Raw genomic sequence first — 23,711 nt, forward strand, 5'->3', positions numbered from 1 at the left:
ATAAAGTGAGTTGCACATGTTTTTTTGTTTCCCAGTGCATATAAAGTTATGTTTATGCTATACGTTAGTCTATTAAGTGTGCAATATCATTACATCTAAAAATATACACACCTTAATTAAAATTTTATTTTTAAAAAGTGCTAACCATCATCTGAGTCCTCAGCGAGTCATAATCTTTTTGCAATAGTAACGTCACAGGACACTGATCACAGATCACCATAACAAATATAATAATAATGAAAAAGTTAGAAACAGTGTGAGAATTACCAAAATATGACACAGAGGCACAAAGTGAGCAAATGCTTTTGGGAAAATGGTGCCAGTAGATTTGCTAGACAGAGGGTTGCCACAAACCTTCAATTTGTGAAAAACCACAATATCTGTGAAGCACAATAAAGCAAAGTGCAATAAAATGAGTATGCCAGTACTAATTTACATACCATATTTTTGGTTGTAAACAGTCAAAGATGGAGAGATTTATCAGGTCCATGGATTGGGAGGCTCAATATTGTTAAAATGTCAGTTCTCCTCAAATTGATCTCTCGTTTCAACACAGTCCCAATCAAAATCCCACCAGGCATTTTGCTAAAATTGACCAACTGATTCTAAATTTTTTATGGAAATGCAAAGGACTTATAAAAGCCAAAATAATCTTGAAAGTGAAGAACAAAGTTGAAGAATCCATGCTACCTGATTTCAAGACTTATAAGTAAAGCAGCCATAATTAAGATAGATCAATGGAACAAATGGAAATCTTTGGAACCCAGAAATAGACCCATGCATGGATGTTCAGTTGATTTTGACAAAGACACCATGCAATTCAATGGGGAAAGGAAAGTCTTTTCAGCAATAGTAGTGGAATAACTGGATAAGTGTATGGTGAAATGAACCTAACTTCATACACCTGAATCAGTTTGAGATGAAAGTAATAGTCCAATTCTCTCTCATAAAGTAGATACAAAAATCCTAAACAGAATATTAGCAAATTGAATCCAGTGATAGATAAAAAGGATAATACACAATAACCAGCAATGTCAGGTTGATTTAACAAACGAAAATCAATCAATGGACAACTGGATAGCCACAGGCAAAGGATGAAGTTGGATCTTTACCTCACACCATATACAAAACTTTTTTAAACTTTAAAACTCTTAGATGAAAACGTGGTATAATCTTCATGACCTTGGATTTGGCAAAGGATTCTTAGATATGACACCAAAAGCACAATTAACAAAGGAAAAAATAAATGAGATTTCATCAAAATTAAAAACTTTTTGCTTCAAAGGACACCATCAAGAAATGAAAAGACAACCTAAAGGATGGGAGAAAATACTTGCAAATCATATATATGATAAGGGAATTGTATCTAGCATATATAAAGAACACAACTCAATAATAAAAAGATAAATAACCCAATTTAATAATAGGCAATGAATCTGAATAGATATTTCTACAAGGAAGATATGCAAATGACCAATAAGCACATGAAAAATTTCTCAACAGCATTAGTTATCAGAGAAATACAAATCAAAACCAAAATGAAACACCACTTCATACCCATTAGATTGGATATAATGATAGTCATTTTGAAAAGAGAGAAAATAACAAGTGTTGGTGAGGATGTGGAGAAATTGGAACCTTCATACACTACTGGTGGGAATGTAAAATGGGGCAGCCACTTTGGAAGACCATCTGTCAGTTCCTCAAATAATTAAGCTATACAACCCAGCAATTCCACTCCTAGGTATACACAGAAGAGAAATGAAATTATATGTCTATACAATAAACTGTATATGAATGTTTATAGCAGCATTTTTCATAATTGCTAAAAGGCGGAAATGACTCAAATGTCCATAGCTATGACTGGATAAAGGAATGTGGTCTATCCATATAATGGAATACTATTCAATCATGAAAAGGAATGAAGTACTGATACATGTTACAACATGGGCAAACCCTGAAAATATTATGCTAAATGAAAGAAGCCAGTTACAAAAGTCCACATATTATATGATTCCATTCATATGAAAATGCAGAATAGGGACAGAAAGATTATTCTGATTTCTCCACATCCTCATCAACACTTGTTATTAACTGCTTTGTGTGTGTGTGTGTTGAAATATAATAAAATTTACCATTTTAACCTTTTAATTCATTTTTAACTTAATGTATAATTCAGTGTCATTCAGTACATTCACATGTTAAACAACCATCACACTATCCATTTCCAGAACTTAATCATCATCTCAAACAGAGACTCTGAAGCCATCCCTCTTCCCTGTCCTCTCAGCCTCTGGTAACCTTTATTCTAATTTTTGTGTTTATCAATATGCCTATTCTAAGCACTTCATATAAGTGGAATTAAACAATATGTGTCCTTTTGTGTCTGGCTAATTTTACTTACCATAATGTTTTCAAAGTTTATTCCTGTTGTAGCATGTAACAGTACTTCATACATGCTTTTATAGCTGAATAATATTCTATTATATGGATATATCACATTTTATTTATTCATCTATTGAACCACTTTCTGGCTATTGTGAATAATGTTGCTACGAACATTGGTGTATAAGTCTCTATTTGAGTCCCCGCTTTCATTCTTTTAGATTATACCTAGGTGCTGGATCATATGATAATTCTGTTTAACTTTTTGAGGAATGACCGAATTGTTTTGCACAGCCATTTTACATTGTTACAGCAATGCAAAAGTGTTCCAATTTTTCCACATCTTTGCCAACACTTGTCACTTGTTATTTTCCTTTTTCGATAATAGCCATCCTAATGGGTGTGAAGTTGATATCTCATTGTGCTTTTGATGTGCATTTCCCTAATGATTAGTGATGTTGAGCATCTTTTATTGGTCATTTGTATATTATTTTTTGAGAAATGTCTGTTCAAGTCCTTTGCCTATTTTTGAATTCGGTTATTTTTTTGTTGTTGAATTTTAGGAATTATTTATATATTCTGGATACCAGACCCTTATCAGATATATTGTGACTATTTTCTCCCATTCTCAGGGTTGTCTTTTCACTTTGTTGACAGTGTCCTTTGATGCACAAAACTTTTTAACTTTGATGAAATACAATTTATCTTATTTTGTTGTTGCCTGTGCTTTCGGCGTAATATCCAAGAAATCATTGCTGAATTCAATGTCATGAAAATTTCCCTTATATTTTAAGAGTTTTATAGTTGTAGTTCTTAGCTTTAGGTCTTTGATCCATTTTGAGTTAATATTTGTATATGGTGTAAAGTAAGGGTCCACTTCATTCTTTTGCATGTGAATATCCAGTTTCCCCAAATGCGTTTCATTTTGAAATAATCTCCCCCTCCCATTTTTTTCTTCCCCCTGGTTTTGAGTTACTACTCTCAATTGAATAGTAAAACCAATTCTATACTTTTTTTTTTCCTCCTCTTCAGACTTTTGAAAACCATAGAGGGAAGTGTCTCCTCTCCAATAGGAAATCTGCTCCCTGTTAGGCTCCCTGTAGGGCCCCGTTATGCCCTAGTTGAGCTTAAATAACCATGTAGAAATAATTGCAGTTACCAGGCAACATACCCCTCCTCCTGTGTCAAACGCTTGGTGAAGACAAGTGCTATTAGCAGCTTAGGGGAGAAAAAAGAGGAGCTGTATTCCTTCAGTTTGGGGACCCATACTCAGCCAGATTGTAGGCAAAGGGCTTAAAAGGAAGGATGTTAGATCATGGGTTTTGGAATCAGAGATGTATGTTCAAATTCTAGCTTTTCTCCTTTATAGCTGTGTGCCCTTGAGCGTTCTAATGGTTAACTTTCCTGAGCTCTGTTTTCTCTATCTTTAAAATGAGAATAATTCTCAGGGCTGGCTGCCGGTCTCTAGTCTCTGCCCACTAAAAAAAAAAAAAAAAGCTTATACTACTGAAAAGTCTATTTTTCCTTAAATCTGAAGATCAGGAATCTTTGCAGGAGCACGCGCTATCACACCCGGCACCTTGTTCGACGACTAATTGCACTTCTAGGTGATCCAAGACCTCTGGTCTCTGGACTCCCAGATAGTACAGCGATGGGAGGTAAGAATGAGACACCATGCATGCTAAGTCATCAGCACAGAGCCTGGCACTTAGGAAGCGCTAAGTCAATGGTAGCTGAGTTGTGGACGCTCTCAGTTTCCCCATCCGTAAAATGAACGATTTAGCTCAGTTGATCCATTCTCGGACCTTGAGTAAATCAGATTTTCCAGGCAGATGCGGAAACGCACGTCAGAAGGAAATAGGAGAACTGGCAACGCTGTGCCCAGGTCCAGGTTTAGCACTGTAAGCACCGCCACCGGCTGCACCTATCCGACCTAGCCCATTAGCTGCCGGAAGTGTCAGGCAGAGGGTACCCGGAGCAGCCGGGGGAGGAGCTTAGACAGCTCCGCCCACACACGCTCCGCGTTCTTCATTGGCGCTGTGAGTTCGAGCTCGTGACGTCACGCGTGTGCGACCAGCGTGTAAAAGGGGGCGTGTCCCGCCGAGAAGCTGGGGACAAGATGGCGGCGTCCGTGGGGCCGGGTTGTTTGAGGTTGCTGCGCGGGGTCGTGCCGTGGCGGAGCAGGTACAGCTGCTTGGGGACCTGCCGGGGGGTGGCCCGAGCCAAACTGGGGTCTGGAGAGAGGAATCGTTTCTCTGTCGCGGGCTCGCCCTGAGCAGAGCTCGAGTGGAGACGTAGGCACTCACCTTAACCTGGAGCTCTCGAGCAGGTGCGACTGCCGCCGGGTAGGGCGTTCCGCGTCTATCCTAAGCGCTCTCTCCTTGCCCTTTTCACAAGGGACAAAAAACAAAGATATAAACAAAAAGACCCAACCAGTGAAATAGGCTGTGTGCCCGCCACTTATAGCCGAGGCAGGGCTGGACGCCTCTTTCTCAGGGATTCGTGTTGCTGGGAGGGGCGGCGTGATGTGGGAAGAGCACTGGACTGGGAATCGGGCGGCTTTCACTTCGGATTCTTGGTCTTTGAAGCGAGAGGGTTGGACTCGGTTATCTCAAAATCGTCCATGATGGAAATGGGGTCTTAGTTACCCTGGTGACTCCCAACTCTTAGGTTGTTAGAGGGGTCATCTAAATCAACCTCTTTTTGGAGTAAGCAAAGTTGAGGCCATGAGAGAGGAAGGGACTTGCTCAGTTTCACCCGGCCAGTTAGTAGCAGAGCCGGGACCCCTACCCGGATACCTCTGTCTCTCTCAGGCAAGGACCTTTCCCTCAGGCTGCCCACCGTGAGGACATTCATTATTCGAAATAGCTTATGTAAGAACCAGCTTGGGAACATTTGGACTCTCAGAAAATGGATTAAAATGTTGGTAGCTATGACTCAGAGTCTGCTGTTCCGTGTCATTTCAAAGAGCTAAGGTTTGAGAGACACACAGTACTTTTGTGTTTCAGGCAACCTTCATTTTGTCAGCATTGACCAAAGCTTGCGCTGTAATTTTGGGAAGTAAGGACACTGGTTTCGGACTGAAAGGGAACAGAAACTGTCATTGCCCTGAACAGGAAGCTTCACTCTATTATTAACTACTCAGAAATGGTGTAACTTTCTCAGGAGGGGGCTCTGCAATGTGATGGTAACTGTTAGGACTTGGACAGGAGAGTCTCTGTGGTTTTAATATTGTTACCAGGTGTGCTGTTTATGAGTCAGTAGTGAAATCATCTAAAATGTGTCATAAGTTGTGTCATAAGTTGGAAAGACTAAAAAATGACCCTCCTAAAATTTTTTCTTTTTTTTGTTTTTGTTTAACGATGGTGAGGAGGATGTACTTCACTCATTATCATTTAAAAAGGGAAAGGGAAAAAGAGTCATAACTTTAGTACCAGTGTAGGTAGATAAGACGGGATTTAGGTGCAATTTAAGGAGGGTGAGGATTTGGGTACAATAAGAACTCAGTTTTCAAAGGTATTACATATCCAGGTGGGAACTATATTTAGATGCAGAAAAACCCCAAAAGAGAACATTTCCATGATCTTTAAGTAAAGCAGTGTCTGTGAGACATATGTTTGAAAACCTCATATTGCAGGGAAGTTTTTCAGTACCTGGGTGATAGGTGACAGGTGAGAGAACCAAAAGAAGGCAATTATGGGTGATAATTTAGGGCCATGTTTCCCAAATTTGTTTGATGAAAAAATGGGGTGGGTGTTTATCAGAAAAAGAGAGTCTCAGGTATATCCCCCAATACTGCCAAATTCAGGTTCAGTAGATGTAGGTTGGGGCCCCGGCAGCTGTGTTCTTTACACGTGTCCTGGATGATTCTTAGGTTCAGGCAAGTATGGACATAGTGCCCAAGGAGTGGTTGCTTGTGCAAGACTTTCCTTCAGGAATACTTATGACATTCCTACCACTGCCAACTGCAGTGCCAGGGATCGGGAGGGGGAGGGAGAGCAGGGGAAGAGAGAGGAATTAAAAGATATAGGCCTCATGTTTAAAGAACTTTACAGTTTAGTAGCAGAGCAAGGAAACATTACTAAATAATATGAGATAGAACGTGGAATGAGGCCTTCAAGAGGCCTGCCCGTTCATTTTCAGAACTTTCACAGTTCTAAAAAGCAGGAGAGACACAAGGACTATAGTTAGTGTTACCACCAGGGGTGATGTTAAAAATAATTTAAAACTATGACAGTGTGGACACAAACCATTCAGAGTGGTCACAGACAGTTAATATGGCCATCCCAGTGTGTGCCAGCTGAATATCAACTCTGTTACTTTTAATAATAGTAATATGTAACTAGGTGCCAGGGCCTGGGCTTAAGGTTTTATGTGATTGTCTCATTTATTCCTAATGAGGTAGGTCCTGTTTTTACAGGTGGAGAAACTGAGGCTTAAGATTAGTTAAGAAATGCCTTAAGGTCACACAGCTAATTAATAAGTGGCAGGATGGAGATTTGAGCCGCACAATCAGACTTGAGTGCTTAATCCTGGGCTTTAATTGCCCTCTTGCAGGAGGCCCATGTGAGTTCACCATGTAGACGGTTCATGTGATTGAACCTAGCCAGCCGTTCATTTCTCTGAAGCTTAATCTCACTGCTGAGATTGAGGTCCAGGGGGAAGACAGACAAACCCCTGCATTTGAGGGGTACAGACAGTAAACAAATGAGTGAATATATATAAAATCTGTTCATTTCGGGTAGTGAGAAGTGTTACGAAGAAAAATAAAGGCAGGTAATTAAGGGGTTAGAGAACGCTCCAGAGGGACAACTTTTGGGCTTGTGGTGAGGAGAAACCAACCAGGAGGAAGCATTTGAGCAGAGAACTGAATGAGGAGGGACTGAGCCAGCTGGAGGGGTATGCCCAGCAGAGCAAACAGCAAATGCAGAGGCATGAGTGTGCAAGGAATGGGGGCAGGTGAGTGAGAAGGGAAGCAGCAGGAGGTCTGAGGGTTCAGGGAGGACCACTTACATAGGGTCTCGTCTTATTTTCTGTTTTGAAAAGGTCACTCTGGCTGTTCTGTGGTGAATGGGACACAGAAGCCAAGCAGGGAGAACAGGCTAGTGCAGTCCTTCAGTGCAGTGATAGATCTGGTGGCTCAGGCCAGAGTGAGAGTGGTGGCAGAGAAGTAGGCAGATACGGGTATATTTTGAAGGTAGAGACTTCATGCCTTGTCACTGGATTGAATGTGGATAGTGAGAAAGAAAGGACTTACAAAAGGAGTCCCTAGGGTTTCGACTTGTGCAGTTGGGTGAATGGTGGTGCCTTTTTTCTGAGATGGTATATTAATTATAGCAGTGTTGCTGTGGTAACAGGTAAACTCCAGCATCTCAGTGATTTAACACAGTAAAAGTGTTGGTCTCAATCATGTAAAGTCCCAGTGGGTGCTCCTGATCTGCAGGACAGCAGTGATTTGAGGACCCATCTCCTGACATCTTTAACACATGGCTTCCAAAGGTCTGCATGTTTGCATCAAACAGGCTGAAACGGGACAGCCTGGGAAGCCTGAATGGTTCTTACAGTGGTTAGAACTCAGTTATGTGGCCACACCCTATTGCAAGGGAGGCTGGGAAATGTAGTCTGTTGGGTAGAGGAAGTGGATTTAATAACCATCTGGCTAGTCTCTGCCACAGATGGACAACTCTGGGGGTGGAGCAGGTTGAACGGGAGTGAGGGAGTGTCAGGAATTCTGTTCTGGACAAACTCAGTTTGAGGTGATTCAGAGTGGGGATGTTGGGTAGCCAGGTGGAAATATGGTCCAGAGGTTTTTGAAGGAGCAGCGAGGGAGTCCTCAGTATCTGGCTATTTAAAGCTGCAGGACTGGGTGAACATGTCTCAGGGTGAGCACAGACAGAGAAGAGGTCTGAACCCTGGGCACGGCAGCTGTTTGAAGTTAGGGAGAGGCTGGAGAGGTAGGAAGATCAGGGTCCCAAAGGCTAAATGTGTTTCAAGAAGGAGAAAGTGAATGAAGTCAAAAGATACAACTTATAAAATACCTAAGTCCTGCGGATGTAATGTGCAGCATGGTGACTACAGTTAACAATACTGTATTGTATATTTAAAAGTTGCTAAGAGAGTAGATCTTTTTCATCACAAGAAAAAAGTTTTTGTAAATATGTATGGTGAGGGATGTTAACTAGACTTATTGTGGTGATCCTTTCACAATATATGCAAATAGGGAATAATGTTGTACATCTGAAACTAATATAATGTTACATGTCAATTATACCTCAGTGGGGGAAAAAAAAGGAGGAAGGGCTCACCAGTGGCAGATGCTGCTGAGAAGTCACATAACACGAGGTCCAAGAAATATGTGTTGGGGTTGACAATGTGGAAGTTGGTGACCTTGACAAGAGATGAGGTGGTGGGAACAAAAGCCTGGTTGAGTGGGATTAAGAGAGGGGGGGAGGGGAGGAAGTGATGACAGGGAACATTGCTCTTTTAAAGAGCCTGCAGTGGGGTGGACAGTGTTTCTGTAAGATTGGAGAAAGTACAACATTTATATGAGGATAGGAATGATCCAGGAATGAAAGACAAGCTGATGCAACTGGGGCGTTTGCCAGGCACTTGTTCCAGGAGCTGGGGCTACAGCAGTGGACAAGAGACCAAGACTCTGCTCTCAGGAAGATCCGTATGCAAACCAGCCACCTGAGTGCCGTGCATTGGGTTACAGTGGATAAATGATTATCTCCCACTTGTACCTCCCCCAGCCCACACCCCCTTCCCCACAAAAAAAGCCTTTTTCAACAGTCTGCAAACGTTCTTTCAGTTAGGGGGTTCAGCAGCAATTCTGGAACACACAATGTAGCAGTGTGCACAACACAACAATACAGCCTTTAGTCAGATTTTACACTTCTTGTTCTTATTCCGTTTGGAAGGCAGGGTTTTAGGCGCTTAGCTTTTGCAGTGGGAGTGCCCAGTCTAAGAGATGAGCATTGTTCACTGCTGAAAGAACATTCAGATACTGCAACACACCCTCCTTTGTGTTAATAACTGTCCATCCACCTGGCCTCTGAGGGGGTGGTGATTGTCATGGTCCCAGCCTTGTTCTCCATACAGACCTTGCTTGCCTGTAGGAGAATCAGAGTCGTCATGTTACCACCATGCTGTGAGAGTGTTGTTAAGTCAAGGAAATTTCATGTGAAAAAACGAAGGTGTTTAAATCTGATAAAATCTACAGGATGTCTGTGTGAGACATAACTACTGACTATCCATGTATGTCAATATCATTGTATGAAAGTCATAAATGCAGTTCTGTTCTCCACAGAAATAGCAGTTTAGACATTTATAGAGTAAATTTCTGCTTCTCTCATAAAGGGCTTCAAGGGAAAAAAAAACACTGACAAGGACATAGTTTCTTTACTTTAGATTTCAGGCCAATATTTGGGGGAACTTAAGTGCTATCTGAATTGAAGGTGGGGTGTTTGCTTTTTGATTAAGGAGAGAGCCAGTTCACTAAAAATTCATTCATGCTTTCCTTGCTGGCCAAGTCACTTATTGCCACTGGGTATATGTCCAGTTTCCCTGGGTGAAGAGGAAACAAAGAAGAGAAACAAAGAATCGGAAATAATATTTTCTTAGAGCTTGAAGCCATGAAAGTAGTCATTTTTTTCTCAGAATGCCTGAAAACCCTCTTCACTCTTTGAAAGTAGCTTTTGTGGCAAAGTAGCCACAAATATTAATTTAAAAATTCCAAACCAGTTGAGCCTTCCAAACTCAAAGTAGATTAGAATAGTTCAGCCTGGTTTGTGTCATTTCTTTTCCAGGGCAAACATTTAAAGTTTAAAATTTTAGGGAATTCACTGGTGGTCCAGTGATTAGTAGGACTCCACACTTCCTGCTGCAGGTACCATGGGTTCGATCCTGCAAGCTGCGGCGCAGCCAAAAAAAAAAAAAAAAAAAAGTTTAAAATTTCAACCACTTTATTAGGTTCTTTAATGAGTAGGGGTTAGAGGCTACAAGGCTGTGTATAGCTCTTTGTTTGTGGTGAGGAAACGTATGGCTTTGTGTAAGTGCCGGGTTTACTTCTTGTTATGCTCTTACACTTAATTAAGAAAAGAGCAGCTTTGTGTGTGAAAAAATTTTAGACTTACAGAGAAGTTATAAAAATAGTACAGAGTATTCCCAAATACCCTGTCCTCTGATTCCCCAAATATCAACTATATTTGCTTTATCATTCTCTCTCCCTTTTTTTCTCTTTGTGAGTGTGTGTTGGTATATATTTTTTTCTGAAACACTTGATGCCCCTTTACCTTTAAATATTTGAGCCCTTTTTGTATAAGGACGTTTTCTTATGAAAACCACAGTACAATGGTCAAAGCCAGGAAATTAACACAGACACAATACTATTATTGAATCTATAGACTATATTCAAATTTTAGAAGTTGATCCACTAATTTCTTTTTAATTAAAAAAATATTTAATGCTTCATTTTTGCTTGATTGTAGGCGCCGTCACTGTGAAGACATTGCCCTGAGCCATTTCCTTCAGTCCTTAAGGAAGCTGCCTCTCAGAACCTTTTCCACAAGTAAGTAGCAATTAGAGGCAATGCTGGCCTCTCTGCTTCAGTTTGTCAGTAAATTGGGATAAACACAGCACATATTTCATAGGGTTGTTGTTAGAATCAGATGGAATTGTGCTTGCAAAGTGCTTAGAGTACCTGGCGTGTAGGTACCACTGAAGCATTATCTGCTGTTATCTGATTGTTCTTACTGGCTGTGTAGTATTCCGTCGCATGACTGTACTGTTTGGTGTTGGACATTTAAGTTGCTCCTAGTCTTTTCCTATTACAGACAGTTCTGTACTAACATATTTTTGTGCATCCTCAGGATAAATTTGTAGACTTAGAATTACTGGATCAAAAGGTTTATGTATTATATAATTTGGTATTTAAGCCAAATTACTCTTCAGAGAAGGTTGTCCCAGTTTACACTCCTCTGAGCAGGATGTGCTCATGAGTACATCAGTTCCCCACACCCTCATCAGCACTGGATTATGAACTTTTTGGATCTTGTAAGCAGCTATTTGAACCTGTACAAAAATGTATATTGTCTTTATTAACTAAAAATCCTTTTTATTCTATCATACTGGAGGCTATTTTTGACTGTCCAGTAATCATACCTTGGGAATAAAATGAGATGGTTAATGAGAATAAAAACAAAAGGCTTATTAAGGTAGTTAATAGGGGCACATCTGGGTGTTACTTATTTAATTAGGACTTGCAGGCTGGAACACAGGAATCACTTGAAGGGTTCAGGGGGAGCCTCAGAAATCAAGCCAGAATCTTGGATCTGCAGAAAAGCTGTGCTTTTTTAAAGTGACAAATGCAGCAGAGAGGCGGTCAGGAGTGGAGGGCACCCTCTGCTTACTACTTCCTGTTGGAGGAGTAAAGTAAGCCTGTGGAAGGTAAGAGAAAGACCTATAGTTGAAGAAAGGTCCAGTGTAGCAGAAGCATGCAGGAGAGTGTGACCAGTCGGCCTAGGGTGCTGGTTCAGTGCAGGTAGGGAGTGTACAACAGTTCTCTCATCATCAAATATTTCAGAGAGAGGGAAAAAAAATGTTTCTTGCTTTTTGACAAGATTTTCTGGTCAGAGGTAGAATATTTAGTTGTTAAGTAGTAAGGGTTCATTAGGAGTAATCAGAAAATGGAGGAGATTAATGACATCTATACTTGTTCATTTAAAAAAAAGAAACAGGGCTTCCCTGGTGGCGCAGTGGTTGAGAGTCCACCTGCCGATGCAGGGGACACGGGTTCGTGCCCTGGTCCGGGAAGATCCCACATGCCGCGGAGCGGCTGGGCCCGTGAGCCATGGCTGCTGAGCCTGTGCGTCCGGAGCCTGTGCTCCGCAATGGGAGAGGCCACAACAGTGAGAGGCCTGTGTACTGCAAAAATAAATAAATAAATAAAAAATAAAAAAAGAAAAATAAAAAAAGAAACAGCAGGAAATTCCCTGACGGTCCAGTGGTCAGGACTTCACGCTCTCACTGCTGAGGACCCAGGTTCAATCCCTGGTTGGGGAACTAAAATCCCACAAGCCTCTCGGCACGGCCAAAAAAAAGAAAGAAAGAAAGAAAAAGAAACAGCAACAACCAAAAGGTGGTGAAGGGACAGGGACAAATGGGCAGGATGATTTCCTTCCGTTGGAAGCCAAGGACAGGATGAAGGTTTTGTGCAGGCTACTGAGAAGTCAGCTCTTGAGATTTTGTTTTAACAATAACTTTGAGATACAATTTTCATACCATAAAGTTCACCCTTTTAAGTACGCAATTCAGTGTTTTTTTTTAATACTTACAGAGTTGTACAACCATTAGCACTACCTAATTTTAGAATATTTTCATTCCCTCCTCGCCCCCCCCACAATAGTAGCACTTGATCCATTAAACTGTCACTCCCCATTTCTCCCTACCCCTAGTCCCTGGCACCCACTAACCTACTTTATGTCTCTCTAGTATGTTTCCTATACCAGACACTTCAAATAAGTGGAATCATACAATATGCAGCCTTTTGTGGCTGACTTCTTTTACATAACGTATTCAAGGTTCATGTGTAGCATGTGTCATTACTTCATTCCTTTTTTCCTTTTTTATTATCAATATTCCATTGTATTGGTATACTACTTTTTTATTCATTTGTCAGTTGATGGACATTTGGGTTATTTTCACTTTTTGGCTATTATGAATAATGCTGCTGTGGAGCATGCATGACAAATTTTTGTGTAGATGTATGTTTCACTTCCCTAAGAGCTGAATTGCTAGGTCATGTGGTAATTTTATGTTTAACATTTTGAAGAACTGAAGCCCCATTTTACAATCCCATCAGCAGTGTATGCGTGTTCCAGTTTCTCCACATCCTTACCAACAATTATCTGTCTTTTTGATAAAACCATCCTAGTGGGTGTGAAGTTGTATCTCATCATGGTTTTGATTTGCATTTCCCTGATTACTAATGATGTATTGGTTTGCTAGGGCTACTGGAACAGAGTACCACAAACTGAGTGGCTTAAACGGTAGAAATTTATTCTCCCATAGTTCTGGAGACGAGAGGTCCAAGATCAAGGTGTCCTAGGGCTGCTTCCTTCTGAGGGGTGTGAGGGAGAGCCTCTTGTCTAGCTTCTGATGGATTGCTGGCAATATTTGGCTTTTTTGGCTTGTATTATAGAAGCATCACCCCGATCCCTGCCTTCGTCTTCAGATAGCATTCTCCCTGTGTGCGTGTCTGTCTCCAAATTTTCTCTTTTTATTTTTTAATTTATTTTTTAAAAATTTATTTACTTATTTGTTTTCTGGCTGCGTCGGGTCTTAGTTGCAGCATGCAGGATCCTTCATTGCGGCGCATGGGCTCTTCGCTTTGTTGCTGTGCGTGCACAGGCTCCTCCCTAGTTGTGGCGCGTGGGCTCAGTAGTTGTGGTGCGTGGGCTTAGTTGCCCTGTGGCATGTGGGATTTTAGTTCCCCAACCAGGGATCGAACTGGTGTCCCCTGTATTGTAAGACAGATTCTTATCCACTGGACTACCAGGGAAGCCCCAAAATTTTCTCTTTTTATAAGCACACTAGTCATATTGGATTAGGGCCCACTGTGCTGACCTTATTTTAACTTGATTACCTCTGTAGAGACCTTTTATCCAAGTAAGGTCACATTCTGAGGTGCTAAGGGTTAGGACTTAAGCATATGAATTTTAGGGGGACATAATTCAACCATAACAGATGTTGAGCATCTTTACATATGCTTACTGGCCACTCATATATCTTCTTTGGAGAAATATCTATTCAAATCCTTAGTACGTTTTAAAATTGGACTATTTATCTTTTATCGTTGAATTGTTAGAGCTTACGAGATTTTGCATTTGGGAGAATACTACTGTCCAGTCAGAACTGGGCCTGGATCGTAAAAGTAAAATCAGAGAGCCTGCGTGAGAAATGGTACCTGTCCCAGTCCTGGCCCTGTTGGTATCCAGCGGGGCAACCTGGATTCGTTTCTTGACCTCTTTGCAATTCAATGTTTTCATCTTAAATTCTGTAATTATGGTGGCATTTGGGGTGCACTGTAGTGTCACAGGAAAGAAGCTTGTACCTTACTAGATAGAATTTGGAGGCAGCAGGGTCTTTTCAGTGACTCAGGGCTGCACCTCCCTGTCAGATCCCTTCCGGGTCCAGTCAGCTTTGCTGAGGGCTTTTCCCAGCCCTCCTGTTGGTGCTGTGTTTGCGTGACTCATACCCGTCCCTTTTCTCAGGCTCAAAACTTTCCTGCTTTTTGTTACAGATGCCAGAAAAGTCCACACTGCCCCTGCCCGAACCTTGTCCCTGCTGCGCCCCCTGCTCTTTTTGGTCGCGACGGGTGGCGGGTACGCAGGTTACCGGCAGTATGAGAAGTACCAGGAGCGAGAATGGGAGAAGCTGGGCTTGGAGATCCCGCCCAAACTTGCTGGTCACTGGGAGGTAACAGGATGGAACCACCTTGGGTTCTCATGGAGCACAACTGCCTGTCACTTTGTAAATTGCTCCAAAGTTAAACTGTTTGAAAAAGTGAAATGTGCTTTCTTGGAGCTCACATCTCCAGTGGTTTTGGGGCTATTACAGAAGTTATACCTTGGGCATCATGTCCGGCTTCCCTCTGTCTCCAGATCCACCCCTGGTCTCCCCAAGGCCTCCGAGTGGAAATTTCCTGCTGTTGAAATATTCAGAGCTCGTGCCTTATACTCAGGCTGGCGTCCTGACAGTTCACGCCTTCTCAAGTCTGAGGATGAGCTGGAAGGGTTGGACTTTTGTGATGTGGATAAGTTCTCACCAGAGACCAGACTGAAATCATCAAATTCCTTTATCGTTACTGCTCAAAATGCTCTCCCCGCAATTGGGCCGTGCAGTTGGGGCGGCCTTCGGTGTCATTGTACCTTGTGTGATACGTAATGAACTGTCTTACTCATCTGTGCTTCCTGAGGCCCAGGATATCTGACTCAGAGCAGACATTCAGTAAATACTGAAATTGAATATAAAGGTGTAAGTTTAAAAATTGCTTTCTTTTTACCCATAATTTAACAAGTGAAATATCTGAAATCAATAGACCCTGATAGCTTGGGCAACAGAGGGGGTGAAAGCAGAGACGATGGTATTTGGGATGATGCATTTGGATTTCCCCATGAGCTGCGCCATATCAGTAATCCAGCTCAGCTGCACCCAGCAGCCAGGGTCCCAGTCCTGAAGGCAGGTTCTAACCATGCTCCTAGTAGCTGTGTGGACTTGGACACGTCACTTGCCAAGTTTTCTGTTTTTTGGTTGTATATTACAGAGTCCTTTTTTACAGAATTGTATAGTATGTGAGTCATACTTTTTAAGTATGCTGAACACTGTTTCCCATAACATTGGTTGTTTCCTCTGTAAACATATCCTTCTCCTTCAAACTAGTAAAGTACTTGTTAAGACTGTGATTCATGACCCCACTCCAGTGTTAAACCCAAGCTGGCTTCGCTCTGACCCCAGGCATCTGTCAGGCTGACCCACCTGGTAACATGCCCACCTGCTTTCAGGAAATTCCCACTCATTTCAAAGGTATCCCAAGAGAATCTACATTTGGAAGAAATTTGCTACTTCCTCATTCATAAAAGACTAATGTCAGTAGTTTTTCATAGCATCCACTGTTTGTATAATTGGGATTACTGCCATATATGAGTCAATACCTGAAAAACGATTATTTGTAAAGAGGACAGGGTTGATTAGCTTCTAAGTTCTAGGCTCTGGACAGTGACAGGACACAGGAGCAGAGTGGCCTAGTACAGTGAGAAGTCTGAAGCCCCTGTTGGTAAAGAACTGGGCTTAAGTTAGGTCCTGTTCTTTCGGTGGAATAAGATGCCTCCTGGGTTTGCAAGTTGGGCAACATTTCATTTATGAAGGGGAAATGGTCTGGGCTCAGAGTAGATGCTGTAAGATTTCAGGAGAGGCAGCAGGTTTGGGGGGGAGGGGCAGGTTTGGGGGGCAGTTCTTGAATGGGCAGATGGGGGCTGGATCTTAGTCCCACCCCCGGCTCTACCTAATCACTGACACCTCATATGAAAAATGAGAGAGTACCCCAGTCTGGCTGATCCTCAGAATTGTTTGGGGAGCTTTAATGATATGGACTCTTTGGTCTCAGCTCACTCTAGAGATTTAGAAACTTTGGGCAAGGCTCAAGATCTTTGTTCTTACAAGGCCCTGCGGGTGATTCTCATAAGTCAGATTTAGGAATCATGGGCAGATGAGCTGTAAGGGTCCCTTCAGGGCTCCATTAGTATGTGGCAGGTGAAAATTTCTGGTGGCGATTTTGCTGGAATATAATCCCTTCCTATCCCTGAAGTCAAGTCTGGCATCTCCAGAGCTAAGAAAGAAGACAGGTTGGAAGTTACTGCTGAGATGGCCTCTGGGGTCAGTGGCACAGTTGAGGTGACTGGGTGATTTTTTCTTACCAAATAGTGTTTTCTGGGTTTCCAGGAGACAGACATGGGCTGTATAGCCATCCCCACACATGAAGCCTTCCTATTAGCCCCTCTTGGTCAGAGTGCCAGCAGGAAGCCTTTGTCCTTTCCTAGCTTGTGAATTTCTCTTGTTGCAGAGAACCCTCTGGTCTTCCCTCTGTATCAAAACTCTCAAGAGCATGGTTGTAGTACCTTATGTTGAACAGCACCTCGCAGTTTTTCTGAACCCTTTTAGTTACAACAGTTCACTGAGGTAGGAAGGGCAGGTGTTAGAGCTATTTTACAAATGGAAAGACTAGTTGGTGGCAGAATAGGTTCCAGAACAGAGGTCTATCGATGCCAAATGCCGTACTCTTGGAACAATAAATACCATGTTGCTCATAGAAGGTGCTCTTAGTATAGGAGCTCGACGGTGGCAGTGAGAGATGGAGGGAGGGCTTGCTGTGTATTTGAGGTACCTCCATTCTCTGGGGCTGACTGTTTAAAATGGGAGGTGAATTTGAGTGGCCTGACTTGAACAGTTGTTGTCTGCGATAATGTGACGAGCATTCACATTATCCACCGCACCCCCGCCCAGCCCCCAGCACAGCACTCCTGAAGAATTCATGCTCACATCTTTCCTTCATGTAAATAGAATTTCCTCTTTTTTTTTTTTGAATTTCCTCTTTTTGGTAACAGTTTAGAGGAAACCATAACTCCAAAATCTATGCTGCCTCACTCCCTGCAGGCTGTCCTCTGGGCTGGGGTGGGTGCAGCGCTCACGTAGGAGCAGTAAGGAGGGAGGGACAGGGTGTCAGGAGACTTGAGATCTGGGCAGCAGCAACTGCGAGGCCTTGGGTGAGTTGTGTCACCTTGGGGCTTCTGTTTTTACACATTTAAGAAAATGTTTCTAAGATTTTTGCCTGATCTAAGATTCATGTTGTTTTTATGGTAGAAAAGAGGGAAAAAAAAGTTCATGCAGGGACTTCCCTGGTGGCAAAGTGGTTAAGAATCCGCCTGCCAATGCAGGGGACACGGGTTTGAGCCCTGGTCCGGGAAAATCCCACATGCCGCGGAGCAACTAAGCCCGTGCGCCACAGCTACTGAGCCTGCGCTCTAGAGCCCGCAAGCCACAACTACTGAGCCCGCGTGCCACAACTACTGAAGCCTGTGCGCCTAGAGCCTGTGCTCTACAACAAGAGAAGCCACTGCAATGAGAAGCCCGTGCTCCGCAGCAAGAGAAGCCACTGCAATGAGAAGCCTGCGCACCGTGACGAAGAGTAGCCCCTGCTCGCCACAACTAGAGAAAGCCTGCGCGCAGCAAAGAAGACCCAATGCAGCAATCAATCAATCAATAAATTTATAAAATTAAAAAAAAAAAGTTCATGCAATCTGCTGAGTAGAAATGAAACCTATGTGTTTGCTGCTGTGGGATTAAAGGGAATTCTGTAACTAGCAACAAAGTAACCTGTTAAGGAGAGTGGAGTCTCTGGAAGCTTTCAGGAGCATCCAGGTTCCAGTAGCTCCACTCTTTCTCTCTCTATATATATGGCATCACTTTCCCCAATGTGGAAATACCTTTGTCCTTTATCTACTTATAAAGATGTGTTCATCTACAAAAAATAAGGAAATGTTGCAAAATATGAAGATGAAAAGAGTTGATGACCTGTAATCCTACAACCCACAGGAAACCAGTTAACATTTTGGTGAACATCACCCTTCTAAGCTTTTGGCTCTGTTTAGGAGTATGTATTGTTAAATTAATTTTTATTTTTAGTAAGATAGTTTAAAAATTTTAAATAAAATATGATCATGTGAAAATTCAAATAGTAAAGAAGGGATTACATAAAAATGAGCCTTCCACTCTCCACCCCGTCTGCTAATCCCATTCCTGCTCTCCAGAAGCAAGCAAGAGTTTTTCATGTTTTTTTTAAATTTATTTGTTTATTTTATTTTTGGCTGTGTTGTGTTTTCATTGCTGTGGGCGGTCTTTCTCTAGTTGCAGCAAGCGGGGGCTACTCTTCGTTGTGGTGTGCAGACTTCTCATTGCGGTGGCTTCTCTTGTTGCGGAGCATGGGCTCTAGGCATGTGGGCTTCAGTAGTTGCAGCACGCAGGCTCGGTAGTTGTGGTTCACGGGCTCTAGAGCGCAGGCGCAGTAGTTGTGGCGCATGGGCTTAGTTGCTCCGCAGCATGTGGGATCTTCCCAGACCAGGGCTCGAACGTGTGTCCCTTGCATTGGCAGGCGGATTCTTAACTACTGCGCCACCAGGGAAGCCCCAAGCAAGAATTTTTAACGTTTCTTGTGTATCTTCCAGAAAGTCCCTCCATACTTACATATTTATTGAAAGTTGATTTAATTTTTTTCCAATTTCATTGAGAAACAATTGATATATATCACTGTATATGTTTAAGGTGTACAGCATGATAGCTTGATACATTGTGAAATGATTACCACAGTAGGTTCAGCTAATATCCGTCATCTTATATAGATACAATAAAAAGAATATAAAGAAGAAAAGAAAAAAGGAAAAAAAAAGTTTCTCCTTGTGATGAGAACTCTTAGGATTAACTCTCTTAATTTTCCTGTATGTTAATACAGCAGTGGTAACTATAGTCATCATATTGTACATTACATCCCTAGTACTTATTTCTCTTATATCTGGAAGTTTGTACCTTTTGGCCACCTTCCTCTAATTCCCCGCTCCCCCTCCTCCTCAGTCTAATCTGTTTTTCTGAGTTTGGTGGGATTTTTTGTTTTGTTTTTTGTAAGATTCCACATATAAGTGAGATTATATGGTATTTGTCTTTTTCTGTCTGAGTCATTCCACTTAGCATAATGCCTTTAAGGTCCATCCATGTTGTCGCAAATGGTAGAATTTCCTTATTTTTTATGGCTGATTAATACTCCATTGTAAATATATACACCATAACTTCTTTATTCATTCATCACTTGATGGACACGTAAGTTGTTTCCACGTCTTGGCTACTGTAAATAATGCTACTGTGGTGATTTAATTTCTTTTTTTAAAAAAAATTTATTTATTCTTTGCTGCATTGAGTCTTCATTGCTGAGCGTGGGCTTTCTCTAGTTGCAGAGAGCAGGGACTACTCTTCGTTCTGGTGTGCCGGCTTCTCATTGTGGTGACTTCTCTTGTTGCAGAACACAGGCTTTCGGCACGGGCTTCAGTAGTTGTGGCTCGCGGGGTCTAGAGCACAGACTCAGTAGCTGTGGCACACAGGATTAGTTGCTCTGCGGCATGTGGGATCTTCCCTGACCAGGGCTCAAACCCATGTCCCCTGCATTGGCAGGTGGATTCTTAACCGTTGTGCCACCAGGGAAGCCCTGATTCAATTTCTAAGTCGACTTTACTGAGGTATTGTTTACATGCAATAAAACCCTTTTTAAGCATATAATTCATTGGTTTTAATAAATATATAGACTTGTGTAATCACAACCACACTGGAGATATAAAATATGTATCCCTTTGCAGTCAGTATCCACCCATGGTTCCAGGCAATCACTGATCTGCTTCCTATCACTATAGATGAGATTTTTCTTTTAAGAAATTTTATTTAAATGGAATGTACTCTGTTCTGTGTGGTTTATTTCGCTGACCATAATGTTGAAATTCGTTCCTCTTTATTGCTGAATAGTATTTCATTGGGTGGATATGCCACAGTTTTTTTTTTTAATTTTACTTATTTATTTTTGGTTGTGTTGGGTCTTCGTTGCTGTGCACGGGCTTTCTCTAGTTGCGTGAGCGGGGGCTTCTCTTCATTGTGGTGCGCGGGCTTCTCGTTGCAGTGTTTTCTCTTCTTGTGGAGCACAGGCTCTAGGCACGTGGGCTTCAGTAGTTATGGCACGAGGGCTCAGTAGTTGTGGCTCTCGGGCTCTAGAGTGCAGGCTCAGTAGTTGTGGTGCACGGGCTTAGTTGTTCTGCAGCATGTGGGATCTTCCCGGACCAGGGCTCGAACTCGTGTCCCCTGCATTGGCAGGAGGATTTTTAACCACTGTGCCACCAAGGAAGCCCCACATATTATTTTTAACCCTTCATCTGTTGGTGGACATTTGGGTTGTTTGCATCTTTTGACTATTATGTATAAAGTCTATATGAATATTTGTGTTTAAGTCTTTGTGTAGACATTTGTTTTCATTTCTTTTGTGTAAATACCTAAAAGTACAATTACTATTCATAGGTAACTGTGTATTTATAAGAAACCACCAAACTGTTTTGAAAGTATTAATAGTTGTTTTACCATTTTGTATTCCCATTAGCAATATATGAAAATTTCTGTAATCTTATTAGATTCACTTATTCTAGTAGCTTTTTGTAGAAATTTTCATTGAAGACATTCTGGTTTTCATTTTGGAAGTTTCAAGTTGTTCTTTTTTATGTCTTCCATTTCTCTCATTATGATCATATTTTCCCGTAAATCTTTGACCATATTGTGCTTGTTTATTTAGCTGTCTCAAAGTCCTTTTCTCCTTTTCATCATCTTCTGTCATTTTGGGGTCTATTTCTTTTTCTTTTTTTCAAAAAATAAATTTATTTATTTATTTTTGGCTGCATTGGGTCTTCGTTGCTGTGCGCGGGCTTTCTCTAGTTGCGGTGAGTGGGGGCTACTCTTCGTTGCAGTGCGTGGGCTTCTCATTGCGGTGGCTTCTTTTGTTGCGGAGCACAGGCTCTAGGTGTGCAGGCTTCAGTAGTTGTGGTGCACGGGCTCAGTAGTTGTGGTGCACGGGCTCAGTAGTTGTGGCTTGTGTGCTCTAGAGCTCAGGCTCAGTAGTTGTGGCATACGGGCTTAGTTGCTCCACGGCATGTGGGATCTTCCTGGACCAGCGATGGAACCCATGTTCCCTGCATTGTATTTTTGGCTGCGTTGGGTCTTTATTGCTGCACGCGGGCTTTCTCTAGTTGCGGCAGCAGGGGTACTCTTTTGTTGTGGTGCGCAGGCTTCTTGTTGAGGTGGCTTCTCTTGTTGCAGAGCACGGGCTCTAGGTGCACGGGCTTCAGTAGTTGTGGCTCATGAGCTCTAGAACACAGGCTCAGTAGTTGTGGCATACGGTCTTAGTTGCTCTGCGGCATGTGGGATCTTCCCGGACCAGGGCTCGAACCCGTGTCGCCTGCATTGGCAGGCAGATTCTTAACCACTACGCCACCAGTGAAGCCCCATCATATTGTTTTGCAACCATTACCACTATCCGTTCCTAGAACTTTTTCATCATCTCAAACAGAAGCTTTGTACCTTTTAAATAATATTCCCTAGTCTACCTCCCACCCAACCCCCTTAAGCACTGTTCTACTCTGTCTCTGTGAAGACTGTTCTAGGTTCTTCATATTAGTGGAATCATACATTTGTCTTTTGGTGTCTGGCTTATTATTTCACTTACCAGATTTTCAAGATTCATCCATGTTTAAAGCATGTTTCAGAGTTTCTTTCCTTTTTAAGGCTGAATAGTATTCCATTTTATGGATGGGCCATGTTTTGTTTATCATCTATTGATAGATAGTGGGTTGTTTCCACTTTGGCTGTTGGAATAGTGCTTCTGTGAGCATTGGTGTACAAATATCTGCTTGAGTCTTTGCTTTCAGTTCTTTTGGGTGTATAACTAGGAGTGGAGTTTCTGGATCATATGGTCAATCTATGTTTAACTTTTTGAGGAACTGCCAAACTTTTCCACAGTGGCTGTACCATTTTATATGCCAATTCGCATTGTATGAGGATTCCACTTTCTCCACATCCTCACCAACACCTTTTTTTAAAAAAATTTTTGAATTTTATTTATTTTTTTATACAGCAGGTTCTTATTAGTCATCAATTTTATACACATCAGTGTATACATGTCAGTCCCAATCGCCCAATTCATCACACCACCATCCCCACCCTGCCCGCCACTTTCCCCCCTTGGTGTCCATATGTTTGTTCTCTATGTCTGTGTCTCAACTTTTGCTCTGCAAACCGGTTCATCTGTACCATTTTTCTAGGTTCCACATACATGCATTAATATACGATATTTGTTTTTCTCTTTCTGACTTACTTCACTCTGTACGACAGTCTCTAGATCCATCCACGTCTCAACAAATGACCCAATTTCATTCCTTTTTATGGCTGAGTAATATTCCATTGTATGTATGTACCACATCTTCTTTATCCATTCGTCTGTCAGTGGGCATTTAGGTTGCTTTCATGACCTAGCTGTTGTAAATAGTGCTGCAATGAACATTGGGGTGCATGTGTCTTTTTGAATTATGGTTTTCTCTGGGTATATGCCCAAGAATGGGATTGCTGGATCATATGGTAATTCTATTTTTAGTTTTTTAAGGAACCTCCATACTGTTCTCCATAGTGGCTGTATCAATTTACATTCCCACCAACAGTGCAAGAGGGTTCCCTTTTCTCCACACCCTCTCCAGCATTTGTTGTTTGTAGATTTTCTGATGATGCCCATTCTAACTTGTGTGAAGTGATACCTCATTGTAATTTTTTTTTTTTTTTTGCGGTATGCGGGCCTCTCACTGTTGTGGCCTCTCTCGTTGCGAAGCACAGGCTCCGGACGCACAGGCTCAGTGGCCATGGCTCACGGGCCCAGCCGCTCCGCGGCATGTGGGATCCTCCTGGACCAGGGCACGAACCCGTGTCCCCTGCACTGGCAGGTGGACTCCCAACCACTACGCCACCAGGGAAGCCCCTCATTGTAATTTTTGATTTTCATTTCTCTGATAATTAGTGATGTTGAGCAGGTTTTCATGTGCTTCTTGGCCATCTGTATGTCTTCTTTGGAGAAATGTCTATTTAGGTCTTCTGCCCATTTTTGGATTGGGTTGTTTGTTTTTTTAATATTGAGCTGCATGAGCTGTTTA

At 42.1% G+C, this 23,711-nt stretch overlaps 1 protein-coding gene across 3 annotated transcripts in view; it reads left to right on the forward strand.

Moving 5' to 3' along the window:
* The first annotated feature begins 4,415 nt into the window (after window positions 1–4,415).
* The window catches only part of PISD (phosphatidylserine decarboxylase), a 36,429-nt gene continuing 17,133 nt past the window's right edge, over window positions 4,416–23,711 (forward strand). The window contains exons 1-3 of one of the 3 annotated variants that reach the window (XM_067700183.1): window positions 4,416–4,569; window positions 10,875–10,954; window positions 14,687–14,862. In XM_067700183.1, the coding sequence (XP_067556284.1) occupies window positions 4,505–4,569; window positions 10,875–10,954; window positions 14,687–14,862 (321 nt within the window). In that variant the 5' untranslated portion in view covers window positions 4,416–4,504. The remainder of the gene's footprint in view (window positions 4,570–10,874; window positions 10,955–14,686; window positions 14,863–23,711) is intronic. The other 2 variants (XM_067700182.1, XM_067700188.1) reach the window with 2 other exon arrangements.

Source organism: Pseudorca crassidens, chromosome 12 (assembly GCF_039906515.1).
Source record: "Pseudorca crassidens isolate mPseCra1 chromosome 12, mPseCra1.hap1, whole genome shotgun sequence".
NCBI classification, from domain to species: Eukaryota; Metazoa; Chordata; class Mammalia; order Artiodactyla; family Delphinidae; genus Pseudorca; species Pseudorca crassidens.